The sequence below is a fragment of the Lipomyces arxii genome (genome assembly GCF_038497795.1).
Source record: "Lipomyces arxii strain Phaff 12-163 unplaced genomic scaffold V1512scaffold_5, whole genome shotgun sequence".
In the NCBI taxonomy this organism is placed as follows: domain Eukaryota; kingdom Fungi; phylum Ascomycota; class Lipomycetes; order Lipomycetales; family Lipomycetaceae; genus Lipomyces; species Lipomyces arxii.
The window spans coordinates 166873-180120 of NW_027117704.1; the positions used below are offsets into that span (position 1 = coordinate 166873).

The 13248-nt window shown below is 46.3% G+C and overlaps 8 protein-coding genes across 8 annotated transcripts; 3 read left to right on the forward strand and 5 right to left on the reverse strand.

The window, feature by feature from the left end:
* Positions 1-99: 99 nt before the first annotated feature.
* On the reverse strand, positions 100-1084 carry V1512DRAFT_286003 (DNA-directed RNA polymerase). The gene is made up of 2 exons (XM_066918070.1): positions 978-1084; positions 100-932 (listed from the first exon to the last, which is right to left on the reverse strand). The coding sequence occupies exons 1-2, from the start codon at positions 1058-1060 to the stop codon at positions 209-211; spliced, it is 807 nt and encodes a 268-aa protein (XP_066772082.1). The 5' UTR covers positions 1061-1084; the 3' UTR covers positions 100-208.
* On the forward strand, positions 1066-2008 carry V1512DRAFT_223343 (mitochondrial 54S ribosomal protein bL28m). The gene is made up of 2 exons (XM_066913759.1): positions 1066-1095; positions 1165-2008. Exon 2 carries the CDS (start codon positions 1220-1222, stop codon positions 1784-1786), a length of 567 nt encoding a protein of 188 aa, XP_066772083.1. The 5' UTR covers positions 1066-1095; positions 1165-1219; the 3' UTR covers positions 1787-2008.
* Positions 2009-3275, forward strand: V1512DRAFT_261023 (FYVE zinc finger-domain-containing protein; the record flags this gene model as incomplete). Its single annotated transcript, XM_066915976.1, has 1 exon — positions 2009-3275. A coding segment is annotated over one exon (1177 nt), but the record flags the coding sequence as incomplete, so codon positions are not given.
* Positions 3235-4622, reverse strand: V1512DRAFT_261024 (putative serine dehydratase domain-containing protein). The gene has a single exon (XM_066915977.1). It carries the CDS (start codon positions 4602-4604, stop codon positions 3288-3290), a length of 1317 nt encoding a protein of 438 aa, XP_066772085.1. The 5' UTR covers positions 4605-4622; the 3' UTR covers positions 3235-3287.
* A 117-nt stretch (positions 4623-4739) lies between these two features.
* V1512DRAFT_223352 (Bud-site selection protein) lies at positions 4740-6229 on the forward strand. Its single transcript, XM_066913760.1, has 2 exons — positions 4740-5062; positions 5107-6229. The coding sequence occupies exons 1-2, from the start codon at positions 4764-4766 to the stop codon at positions 6059-6061; spliced, it is 1254 nt and encodes a 417-aa protein (XP_066772086.1). The 5' UTR covers positions 4740-4763; the 3' UTR covers positions 6062-6229.
* On the reverse strand, positions 6052-7349 carry V1512DRAFT_261027 (uncharacterized protein). The gene has a single exon (XM_066915978.1). The coding sequence runs from the start codon at positions 7323-7325 to the stop codon at positions 6102-6104; it is 1224 nt and encodes a 407-aa protein (XP_066772087.1). The 5' UTR covers positions 7326-7349; the 3' UTR covers positions 6052-6101.
* Positions 7350-7615: 266 nt separating this feature from the next.
* V1512DRAFT_270587 (uncharacterized protein) lies at positions 7616-9915 on the reverse strand (the record flags this gene model as incomplete). Its single annotated transcript, XM_066917611.1, has 3 exons — positions 7616-9305; positions 9350-9646; positions 9689-9915. 3 exons carry the CDS (start codon positions 9913-9915, stop codon positions 7616-7618), a joined length of 2214 nt encoding a protein of 737 aa, XP_066772088.1.
* Positions 9916-11533: 1618 nt separating this feature from the next.
* Positions 11534-11994, reverse strand: V1512DRAFT_205737 (uncharacterized protein; the record flags this gene model as incomplete). The annotated part of the gene is made up of 2 exons (XM_066913366.1): positions 11534-11820; positions 11871-11994. The coding sequence occupies 2 exons, from the start codon at positions 11992-11994 to the stop codon at positions 11534-11536; spliced, it is 411 nt and encodes a 136-aa protein (XP_066772089.1).
* Positions 11995-13248: the final 1254 nt, after the last annotated feature.

Sequence of the window (13248 nt, forward strand, 5' to 3'; positions counted from 1 at the left end):
GTACATTATTGTTACATAACGTCAGTGTCAGTGCCGGTGCGAATGTAAATGGTCTCGATGTAGTGGATTGTAAGACTGTACATTATACGTTATATCACATCAGTGTTACACATCAGTGTCATTGCAAATGTAAATAGTTTTGATGTAGAAACTTGTAAGATAATACATTATATGTTACACTACATGAGAGTAAAATGATTATGTCGCGTCATTGCATCATATCACGGTCCTCTTCTTGCACCGCTTGTAGAATCAATGCAAGCTTTTCTTGAAGGACTTTAATGCCTTCGATAACAATTTCATTTGCAGGAAGAGAACCAATAGCTTCAATATCCATATAGAACTTATCTGGCGTCGCATTATAATCCACCGGCTCATTATCCTTCGGCCGGTCTTCCCAGTCCGCATTCCTACTCTTTGGCCACTCCTTCTCAGCCGAAACTTCGTACCAGTAATCCGTATGTCGTAATTTATTCCACGGGTCATACTCGAACGCGATTGCACTCGTCGGCGACCACTTTGCGTGTTCTTTTGCAATTCCTTTCTTTGCGATACACTTTAATTTCAATTCCTGATGTTTGCGTAGTTTACAAATCAAGACGCCTTTCTGCTTCTCGTCTTTAATCACGGGTTTACCTATTTGTCGCGAACTTTCTGGCACCAAGTCTCGGGTATAAACATCCATAGTCGCATCACTCTCACATCTGGCATCGAGAGTAAGGATCACACTACAGTTATCACAGTATTGATCACAGTCACAGTCTCTTGTATACAGCAATCTGTCTGCGTTTCTTGAGTCTAATGGGATCAATCCAAGTCTGTGGGAGATAAACTCATCGGCCAGAACAGAAGTGTTGATCTCTATTTCGACCAAATCAATGGCGATAGTCGGGATTTCTGCTAACATGACACGTCTTACTGAATTTGCCAGTCTATTTAGTCAGTACCTGATAGATCATAAAAGAATAAAGACATACGATAAGTCGACATTAGATAAAACCATATCAACGCTATCATCGTTTGCTTGTCTTATTGTTACTTGTGGTCCTGTTGACTCCATTATGTGAGTGTATGTGGGTGTACTGTATGTGTATTGTATGTGAATGCGTGAGAGAACGAGTAGTAATATCAATACAAAACCCTTATGAGCTTACACGAAAATAGTACTGCGTTTTCTCATCCATCGCGACTTTATCCTTCACACGCACAGAATTACACAATGCTACTGCTTAGACCACTCATTCAAAGAATAGCAAATGGACAAGCTTCACGACCATTTTCAAGTACTTCAATTGCACTCAAATCGTTCAAACTCGTCGTTTCACGCAAAGTGAAGCAAAAGCCAGCACTTCCTACAAATTTCTGGGTCAAACAGCATCTCAAAACAGGGCGAAAGATCAAATATCCTCCGTATCCTTACGGCGATTCGCACATATTCAAGCGTTCAAATGTTGGATTATACGGTGGGAAGTTTCCTATTTATGGCAACATGATCTCAGAAAAGTTAGAGAATAAGCATAGACGAAGATGGTTACCGAATATTGTTAAGACTACGCTTCAGAGTAGGACATTAAAGGCGAGGTTTAGGTTAAATGTTGCTACAAGCGTATTGAAGACGATAAAGAATGAAGGAGGACTCGATGAGTACCTTATAAAGGACAAACCGGCTAGAATTAAGCAGCTTGGACCTCGTGGATGGAGATTGAGATATGCCGTGCTGCTTAGACTGGCAGAGAAGGAAAAGGCCCGTTTATTACGTGCTAATAAGGCTGAGAGTGTGTTATAGCATTGCATAGTATAGTATAGCATTGCGTAGTAGAGTATAGCATTGCATAGTATAGTATAGTATAGTATAGTATAGTATAGTACAGTATAGTACAGTGTATATAGAGCATAATATAAGAGGGCGTAGATTATATAATATATCATATATACACTGTATATATACACTGTATATTGTATAAATAGTCATAGTGTATAGTGTATAGTGCGCGGCGTACAGTGTGTGCATGGAGCGCGTAAATTCGCATCACATACTCCGTGAGGCGCACTACACTCCACCTTCACCACCTCACATGCCCGAAAGGCCAACCCCCACAACGTCGCTTCTCTCCAGTTCTTCCTCGCTTTTGTCGGCAGTTTTAGCTGACCAGGCTGACTCACTCTTGCTTGAATCTACGAATTCAGCAGAGTCAATGCCTGTCGCCGACCTTGAAATCCCGTCATGGCAACCGGACTCTGACGCAGACTCATGTCCAATCTGTCACACAATCTTCACCCTCTTCTATCGTCGTCATCACTGTCGCATTTGTGGTCGCGTTGTATGTGGATCGTGCTCTTTGTCATACATCCCTTATCCACCCTTCACCTACGTCCTAGGCCCTCATCAGCCAGCCCCCGAACCAGCTGGCACGTTACTGCGAACATGCGATGATTGTATCCGTGAGCCAGATCAGCATACCGAACCTGAATCATCATACTCGTCTTTTCCAGAACAGCCATCACCATCACGACTGCCTTCGTTATTTTCGAAGCCCAGCACCAGACTACTGCCGCCGCAGTCTCAGTCCTCGTCATCGGACTCGGTCATTGCGTCGTCATCGGTCTCGCCAACAAACGCTCACATTAAACCATCACGACTCTCATCAGCATTTAGACTTGGGTTTGGTGCGCACACCAGACAACCAAGTCCACAACTCCTAGCTCCGTCCCGATCCACGAAATCATCGACCGTCGAACGCACAGGTCCCTCGAGGCGGCGACACCAAAACGAAGTCGTGCACCAGGGCAGACAGACTTTCCGGCTCATGCGCCGTGATTCTCCTGAGCGCCAATTCGAAGACGAAGACGAAGACGACGACGATGAAGACTCATGTCCGATCTGCGGACTTAAATTGTCGACCCTCAAGACCGAGCAAGATCGTGAAGATCACGTCAACTCATGCTTGACCACGGCCACGTTCTCTGGCTCGCCGGACCAACACCGTCGGCGAAACCGGATGGTCGTTTATAAACTGCCGGAATCGCACGCCGGAAAAGAGTGTGTCATTTGTTTTGAAGAGTTCAAGGAAGGCGATCTTGTTGCTAGATTAGAATGTTTATGTGTTTATCACCGGAAATGCATCAAGGCCTGGTTCGAAAAGAAAGGCGTGGGTGAATGTCCGGTTCACGCGGTTTCTGTTTGATTTGTTTGTTTTGTATTGGAATGAAGGCGCATCTTGCTACGGTATATAGTTCTTGTTTGGCATGGCGTAAGAATGCATTAGTTGCCTATACTATCTATTAAATCACCAACCTCTCCAAGGCAGCAAAACGTCGCTGATAAGCCCATTCTGAACCGCAAAATACCACTGGTACATGGAAGACGTGATACACGCATGCTGTGGCAACAGCAACACCTTACCACCAGCCTTCCATTTTAAAGTACTCTCGCCTTTCCCGACCTCCTCAATCACGTCCTCGATCACGTCAGTTCGTCGACACAGAATTCCGTGTTCCTGGCTGACTCGGCCGACAATATACCTGTCCCCTGACACAGCCTGGTGTTTAATTGTCGCAATACCAGGAATACGCCCCGGCTCGCGTGCAAGCGCAAGCACACCGGCGTCAATCAAATACTCGTCCCGCTCAGGATAATACCCAATGACTTCGGCCACAACGTACCCTGCCACATCAGCTGGCGACACAAGCCCAGTCGCGACCTGCTGCATGTCCAAGATTGCGTAGTTTCCGGCATGAACCTCTACGTCGTCATCATCCAACGCGGCCCCGAGCAAAGCCGACACAGCAGGCAAGCCGCCCCGAGCAGACGTGTGTGCGGTTGGGGTCGCACCGACCGAGATCACAAACCGGTGGTTCGTGTTTGCGTCCAGGTCTGTTTTGTGCATCATGTTTCTTGCCACCTCGGCCGCGGCGTGCACGCCTTCTATCTCTCTAGTCAAGTACGCCATCGCGGTCGCAACATCTGTAGACGAGTAACTCCCGCCCGCGTGTGCATAAAACCCGTACAATTCAACGTACTGATCATTCACAAGCTCGACCGCTTCATAAATCATCTCTGTAAGCTGCTCAGAATCTGCGACCTGCCCGGCCCGGTTGTCGCCAACGTTCACCTTGAAAAACACAGACCAGATTGGAAACTCATCGGCCGAGTGGTTTGCAAAGTCACGTAGCCAATACAATTGCTCAACATTATCAATCATCAGTCGGAGCACTCCGCCTTTTGCAATCATCGTCTTAACAAGAACAGCAAGATCAGCAATCTTAGACTTCGTCGGCGGGATGCCATACAGTACGTCTTTGACTACGCCAGTATCGACTAGTTCTATTAGCCCACGAATCTCACTCAATGTCGACGCAACCACAGCCCCGTCGCTCGTGACCTGAATCGCAGCAATTTCAGCTGTCTTGTGAGTCTTAACATGAGGTCTGAACCGTAACTTATTGGACACCATACTCAATCCGTTCACCATTTTGGCTGTGTTTGCGCTCACGACGTCTAAATCAACCACGAAACTTGGAGTTGGTAGTGAGTTTACATCTTTTCCTTTATATTTCTTTAGCAATTCCTCGCGATATTGTTTAAGTGACTTTGACGAGTTCATCTTCGTGTTTTATTTGATCTCTGTTTACTGCTTTCCCCAGAGAACCAAGCCGCTTTACACTCGGCAATCCATCGGGTTAGGGCTTGATTTATTTTTTGGGCATATTTTCACGGTTAAGACTTGGAACATGTGCAAGGCCAACAAAACAAGTTAACAAAAATGGCACAGTCAAGGCAGAAGAAGGAAAATCTCGTGTGGGAATTGGATATGGTTGAGTCGAAACTCGGTAATGCTAAACCCCGTCTGGTTCGAACAAAGCTGGCACTCGAGCGAATGGCGCGCAAGGGCAAAGTAGCGGTTCATCGCGATGATGAGCAGCTCGGGATCAGAGCTGTTGAGTTGAAACGCAAGCTGGTAGAGCAGAAACGATATTTTTGTGTTAAAGAACTGGCTCGGGTTGTGAAGAAGTGCAAACCGATGGAGTTACAGCGTGTTGTGCGGAAATTGAAGGATGCAAAGTGAGGTTTTGTGTTGATGAATAAGGGTCGATGCTGATAACTAGGACTCGAAAAGAAGAGGACAAGATAAAGAAGCTTGAGCTAGAGTTTACCGTGCTGAAGAGTCTAGACCCGGTTGCGGTCGCAGAGACATATCTCTACAAACGGTTACGAAACAACAGATATTTATACGCATCACACTTAGTTCCAGACCGACCATCAGTACAAACAGACGAGGAGAATGTTAGTGTCAGAGCGGATGTTGTCGCACGGCTGTTTAAGATTAAGAGCGTTCAGGCAAAAGCGGCCGAGTGCGTTGAGAGCATTGTTGCAGCGGCTGAATTGGCGAATAATGAAAAGAAGAGAAAGAGACCGGAGAGGAATGATGAGCGGGAGGCCGGTGTGACGAAATACAGGGATGGTCAGGATGCCGAGGAGGACGCCGGAGACAACGTAGAGGACAAGGGGGATGCTGACGATGGTGAGGAGGACGCAGGCGATGACGAGGAGGATGTAGACGATGACGAGGATATGGCACAATACGACGGCCTACTAGCAAGCGACAACAGCGATGATGATGCAGACATCGATGATGAAGCGAGTATAGACGAAACCCAAGTCAAACGCGCCAGACCTGACTCCAAACAACTAATCCTGCCCTCGCTAAACGTCGGCTACATCTCACCATCCGATTCCGAGCCTGATTCCGAACTTAACGAGGGACGTCATCCGGCCGTCGCTCTGCCGCGCAAAAACCGCCGTGGCCAGCGTGCTCGTCAAAAAATTTGGGAACAAAAGTACGGCGCCAAAGCGAGCCATGTCAAAAAGGCCGAGGTCGAGCGCCAGGCAAAAGAAGAGCGCAAACGCGCAAGAATGTCTGCGAGGGGATCGAACGCGACACCACTCGGACGGGTTGAAGACAAACCGGTCGAGGTCGAGAAGTTGCATCCGTCGTGGCAGGCGCGACAGCAGACTAACAAGCCGGTTGATTTCAAGGGAAAGAAAATTGTGTTTAACTAATACATTAACTACCACACAATGATAAACTCCAGATAACCATTTAACCCTTCATCTCCGAGCTGATTTCAACATTTTCCAAATCCCCAAACACGGCCCTACTCTCAATCACAGGTTTCTTCAACCCGGCAAACATGAGCTCGACCTGCGCCCGATCGGCCGTAACACTCTCGAGCTTCGCATTTGCAATTGACAGTTGTGACTCAAGCCTGGCGACCTCGCCGGAAAGGATCGCCATGTCTTGCTCAAACTTGCTGGCTTGACTGCTAATGATCTCTGTCAACATCTCGTTCTGTGTCGTAAGCGCAGAAACAGAGCTCTCCAGATCTGACTTGTCAGATTGCTTCTTAAACTCTGCAATTTGCGTCTCCAATGAGTCGACGTATGCTTTATCTCGCCATCCTGTATACGACTCGGCCAACTTTGTCAGTGAATACTCCTTCTCGACATCCTTGCGTTCGCCAACACTCTTAACTTCTTCTTCAAGACTCTTAATCACATTCGTGTTTCCTTCCAGCTCGCGTTCTTGCTGCCGCAGCCGCTCCTCCATGCCTGCCAGCTTGGTTGACAAATTTGCATTGTTTTCCTGTTGCGAACGGCTTGACTCGAGCTCCGCCCTGAGCTTCGCAATCTGATCGTCCCTCTCACCAAGGTCTTTCATCAAACGCGCAATTTGCTGCTCAAATCTACCGTGTTTGCTCTTCAAATCCGTAATCTTGTCTGCTTCCTGCTTGATGACCTCATTTGCGCCTTCCAGCTTTATCCGACAACCCCGCAACTCCATACTCAACTCATCTATCCGCTGCTTATCCGCAGACGTCACCTCCGCCCGCTTCAATTCCCTAGCAGCAGCAGCCTCGGCCACCGTCGCAGCCGCAACTTCAATCTCCCGCACAGTCCTCACAGCCGCCTTGGGCTTCTCAACACTGCCCGGCGCGCTGCTCCGGCACATAAACGACGGTGCAGAACCAACAGTCACCTGCCGAACCGCTCTTTTAGGTCCAACACTCGACACAGGCTTTCTCGCGTTCGTAAGCGCAGGCGGTGCAGACGCTCGAGGTACTTTTATCTGCACGCGCGTCTCAGTCGGCACGACACCCTGCGCGCGGTTCCTGGACGCTGCGGTCGGAGCAAGCAGCCGTGAAGACACGGTCGGTCTCGTCGTCTTTGCCTGCGGCTGTGGCGGCGGTCTGGTATTTGTCAGTTTCATCGGATGATGCTCTGGTTTGGCCGCCATAGATCTAGACTCAGGCATCGGTTCTGGCATTTTGATGTTGTTTGTGCAATCGAGACGAATTGTAAACAAACAAATTCCCGTCAAGTAGAGCGGCCGTTGTCGTGGCAACTACGTCTGAGCCGCGTGTATTGACCCTAAACCTATATACGTATTCTGTCCGGCATACGCAGAGCAGTCCATGAGCCCTGGCTGACTCTACGAACAAGTCGCCTTGGTCTTTGTGACTGCACACTGGAACAGAGACGCAAAAAAGCTAACGTCATGCTGCGATGTTCAATATTGTCTAATAATATTGTCTAATAATATTGTCTAATAATACTCTACAACACGAGCTTCTCAACACTAGAGTCCCCATCTAGATCCTTAACCTTAATCGCAACCCATGTGCTCGTGTACATGTTCGTACGGTCAATACTTCTATTCCGCGCCCTCACCTGCACTGCAATACACTCAAACCCTTGTTCCTTGTACACCTTTGTATACCACGGAGCTTTCGACGCCGACCGAAACAAGACCCGGCCACCCATCTTGAGCGCGTGATTTAGCGACCGAATCTCACGAGCAGCGTCAACCCCGTCGGTGTCGAACCAGTCCATGTGGTCCATCACAATCGCGATGGTCACCGACCGTGCTCGGATCCGCGCAACAACGTCCACAATCTCGTCCGTGTGGATTCGGATCCCGTCCAGCGCGTCTGGCTTGCTTAACCGACTGTACCCTTCCTTCTTCAAATACGAAGGACAGTTGCGCTTGGAGTACTTACCCATCAAGCACAAAAAGTAGAAGTAATTGTCTTCGGAAATCAACGACCGTTCGATCAATGGGTCAAGTGTGTCAGTGATGTATGTCAAGAAATCGCCCGCAGTCTCGGAAATCATGTTTGCCTGATGCATCGGCACTCCGAGTGCCTTCCACAAAAACAGCGAGTTGCGCAAGACTAACGTCGCAACAACCTTGTTGACCAACGCCGGCCGGATCCGGGTCCAATAAATCATTTTCTGCTCCGCCAGCGAGGTCGCTTTGCACAGTTTCTTGACGTCCTCGGAACACCCGGTCAGCATGAAAATGTATCGTGCAATCCGAATCGCCCATCGCGTGGCCCCGGTATCGTACAAGCCTTTCCCTGACGTAAAAGTCGATTGGTTCTGCATCCAATACTGTAATCCGTGTGAAGACAATTTTGGAGCAAGCTTGCTGATCAACAGCTGTTTGAATTCAGGATGCTTGCCCTCGCCAAACAGTTTCCAAACGTCAGCATACTCTAGTGTTGAGAACGCAGCAAGCTTGAGCTCAAGCAAATGGTTCTGGCACGGGTTCAAGTCAACACAATGAATCCGGTGAGGTGCGTTCGGCAGAGACGCGTAAGCAAGAACGTTGTCACCGGCGGACGTAATTGCGAGAACCGTGTCTGTTTGCTTAAACTGCAAAATCTTGTCGTCCTCACGCGGGTCTTCCCATGTAAAGGCGTAAATATACTGCCCTGAAAACTGGTTATACTTTGCATGTCTTTCGTCGTAAAAAATACGCCAAATCTCAGTCTGGTAAAAGAAACTAGGGAGCGGAAAATTGCGCTGCAAGTTGATGACCGCGGCTTCATACCCTTTCGACCTCACCGCAAGCTCACTCTCGGCATTAACCGGGAGTAAGTACGGCGATTCTGTCGCAAGTGCGTCGATCTTTCGTGGCAGTTCCGAGTCCCGTCGCTTGAGACACCCGAGCCAGATGTAGTACGGAATCCGACCGAGCAACACATTACGCGAGTTGACGCTCTTGACGGTTCCGAAACGGTACTCGAGGTAGTCGCGCCTGGCAGGGTCAAGGTACACCCTGTCGAACTCGAACCAGAGCCGCCAGAACGTGCGCGAGAACCAATTGACGTGGCGGAGCAGTTCACCTCCAAGATTAGTGCGGCCTGAAAGTGATGCGGTTGACTGGGCGTAGAAATCCACGACCGAAACCAGACCGTCGTTGGACAGGATCTTTTCCACACGGTCAATCACAGCATAGAACCTGAGCTTATTAGATTAGATTACACTGCTGGCGACCGAACGTACATTGGAATCATGGACAGGGAATATGACATTGTAATCAAATCCGCAGTCTGGATATCGTCCGGCAGACTAAACGCTGTCGCGTCTGCACACACAACGTACACATTTGACCATTTCCGAGCAGCAAACCGTTCCCGAGCTACTTTGCATAGTGATGGTGATAAGTCAATCAAGTATACTGCTTTAAAGTCTGAAATGTTTTTAAACTGATCCATCTTTTCGATATTCCAGCCAGTACCGCCTCCAATATCAATCCAAACTGGATCTTTGGCAATGATGTGTGCAGCCGATAGTTGTAGCCTATTTGTATTAGTAGAATGATGAATTTGAGTGTGCACATACATGGTCTCACGGCCTTGCAATAGTCTTGATCGAGTGACATCGTAAATTGATGCTTGACCTTGATAGAAACTTTCTAGAGCAGCTTGTTGATCTCTTGCGTCTGAAGTGCCATTAAAGGGCTTAAGGAAACAGTTATAAGCAAATATCACAAGAGATTTTGCAGAGGTGTTAATCAAGATCAAAGCAATTGCAATGAGCAGAATGAAAATAATGAGAACAATCATCATTATACGACAGAAGCTGTTGAAGCTGGATGAAGAGTGTTGAAACAGTTTACAGTGACAGTAACAGCGACAGCGACAGGACATACAGATTATATACACACTACATCATTAACTACTGAGGACCGCCGCCCCCTTTACTCAATATTTACTACACAAGTCTCGTTGGTTAACGAGTTGTGTAAACGTCGAATGAGAACGCCGCATCGCATCACGACTCCACGTGTTTACATTTTCTACGCGATAAGTTTGTTTTGATTAAATTTCTCCCATTTTTTGCTGTTCTTTCTTGCTCGTTCTTGTTTTCGTAATTTACATTTAAATATCCCAATCAACTCCAACATTGATAAGATTTGCCATTCAAATATTAAGTAAAATCATTTCAAAACTCGTTTAAACAATGACAAAGTCTTGTGCTTCATCTTGATAATAAGGCGTAAGACTTGTCGACGTTGCTTCTGCTTCGAACTGGCTGATCTGGTGGCAGCTTCAATCGCAAGTTGCCCTGCCTGTGCAAACTCTTCTCCAGGCCAGTGTCCGACTGCACCTTGATCAACGCGTTGACACAATGGAATAGCATCCTCGTCTTCAGTCTCCATTCCAAGCTGATTATAATCTGTCAATGCGTCCAATAATGCAACGCCAGAACTGTTACGACGAGTCAGATTGTCATACGGTCCAGCATGGCGGTACGGTGCAGCAAAGCTCGTATCCAAACAATCAACGGAATCAAAAGACTGACCGCCGTCATCACCCTTGTCGCTCTTATCAAAATCAGGATAAGACTCGACAAGGTGGTGCCCAGTAGGAAGATCTCTCATCACTCTACTGCTAATTTTCCGCTTGATCTCTGCAACTGAAAGCTGACTAACCGCGACAAGCTCATCTATAGAACTCACGGAAAGATTGTCAACGTAGTCGTTAATAAACTCTTCGACGTCTTGCTTGGTGACATACGTAACCGAATCCATATTAGGTGCGACAGGTATTATCACCATAGGCGCAGCAGAAAGTAAGGGTAGAGCTGTTTTAAGTCAAAGCAGCAACAGAATAACAGAGACAAAAAAGGGCAGAAAAATCAGCAGAGAGCAGTCGCTTAATAGCAGTCCAGAACAAGCACATGACTTCACACATTGGAAATAAATGCCATACAAAAGTGCGTCCCAAAATGGACAAAAACCTGAAGATTGGTGTAGAGCTGTGTTTGAGTGTCTAATGTTTTGATACTTGTGTCGCAACCAGTGACAGTATTATATAATCACTTTTGAAATGTCCGGCAAAAATCTCCAAAACTTTGAATCGCAGAATAAACAGACTGCAAGCAGGAAGAAAGAGGTAGTGATGGTCATATACAATACAATTCAAACTATATACATATTAGCATCGCTTACCATACTGTAAATCAAGTGCTCTCCGGTCAAATCTGAGCTCTACTTTGTCCAAGCTCTGCTCTGCTCTGCTATGCTCTGCTCTGCTATGCTGTGATCAATGCAGTAGGCCTTCGCCATCTATTCATTACAGATGTAATTCATGACATTTGACAAAACATTACAGTATATCCACTGACAGATTAAAGAATCTGGGTGTCAGTACGCCTGAGCAGAACATCGTAACTGAATTTGACTCATCGCGGCTTATCAAACGACATTGCCCGGTCAAATTCCTCATCATCTCCTCTGTTCTTATAATACGTATGATCAACTCCAATCGTCCTCCCTAAAATTGACGCTCCGTCAAGATTATCAACCGCAAGCACAGTCGACCTCTGATCTTCGTACTTCAAGAAGGCAAACCCTTTAGACTTCCCTGTCTCCTTGTCCCGTGCAAGATTGATGAACACTGGATTGCCGTATTGTGAAAATATAGTCAACACATCTCCTTCAGTCAAATTATACGGTAATCCTCCTACGACTTAAGCTTATCAGCAACTGCAACACCCCCACATCATTAAGCATGCTCACAAATAAAGGCAGAATCCTTGTAATCCTGATGCCATGATCCGCTCTCTCCAACACCTTGCTCAAGCTCCTGATCATTCAAGCGTTCTATTCGTCGCTTGCTCCCAGACGATTTTGACCTACTCATCCCGTCTGATTCTTATACACTATAACTGTCAATTTTATATGACAAGTCGATTCAATTCTTCATGCACTAATTACAAACGTAAGGGTTTAGTGTTGATCATATAACATTACAACTTTGTGCAAGCCATTCCTTGTCCTGGCTATACAAATTTCTGCTTATGTTCTAGACTCTGTGTGTCTATTCTGATTTGAATACTGTAGCATTTATTGTTTTAATGCACCTGCTCGCACGGTATTGCACTAGTGTCCTTCCCGTCCGACTTTCAAATTGTCATTGCAGTACGAAAACTCTTATTGGTCGTCTATTTTGTACTGTCTCCTACCATTCAAAGGATTGAACTGCTGTGGATTCACACGGGTCTGAACTATTATCTGTTTACTGTGCTTTTTCTCGCGTTGCATCTATAACCTATATTGATGCGTAATACGCCGAGAAGTAGTGCTTGCTGTTATTTAGTCTTCGTAAGCTGTACTGTACTACCTAATCTGTCTCTGTTTGAAACTTTGACTATGAGAAGACTCGCATACAAGTAAACTGATATGGATATGACGTGAAGTCAAGATATGATGAGATTTAGTATGATGCAAGGAAATCCAGGTCCCAAGCATGTTTCGGTCATGCAACAGCTAAAGTCGATATTTGATTTGATGGTTCGTTTAAAGAATTCAGAGACTATCTCTGTATATTTCATCACAATCTGAAGTATCAGATAGTATATTGTGACTCGTATGCAGATGGACTTGTTTCCGTGATTATAAGGCGCTATTAAACACAATGTGACCTAGCAACATGGCATTACACGGAAGCCGAAACTACTGTTCACTGTTTAGAGAACTTATCATTTGATCTGTTTATGCAGATGTGGCACGATAATACAGATAATTACAGTTTAACCACAACAGCCTGCATTCCTTCTATGCTTCAATGCTACGGAGAAGTCAATATGTTGCTAACAAAAAAATATACAGTGATAGCAGAAAACACAGGAATACATTCAATTTGACAGTCACGAAATTCATATACTACAATCCACAATTTCAGAAGGTTAGCAACGAATCGAAATACACAAGAAAAAGCTTGTCTCTTTGACAGTAGAATCAGAACAGGGCATTTTTTTTTATTTATTTGATTCCCTTCTGATTTCAACACAGACGCTAGTCTAGCGGAAGAATTGCGCATTAGCTATCATGAAACTTGCACACGGTTTATGGAAACCTCCTGAGCCTAGGCCCCGCTTCATCCCGACTGCAAGTC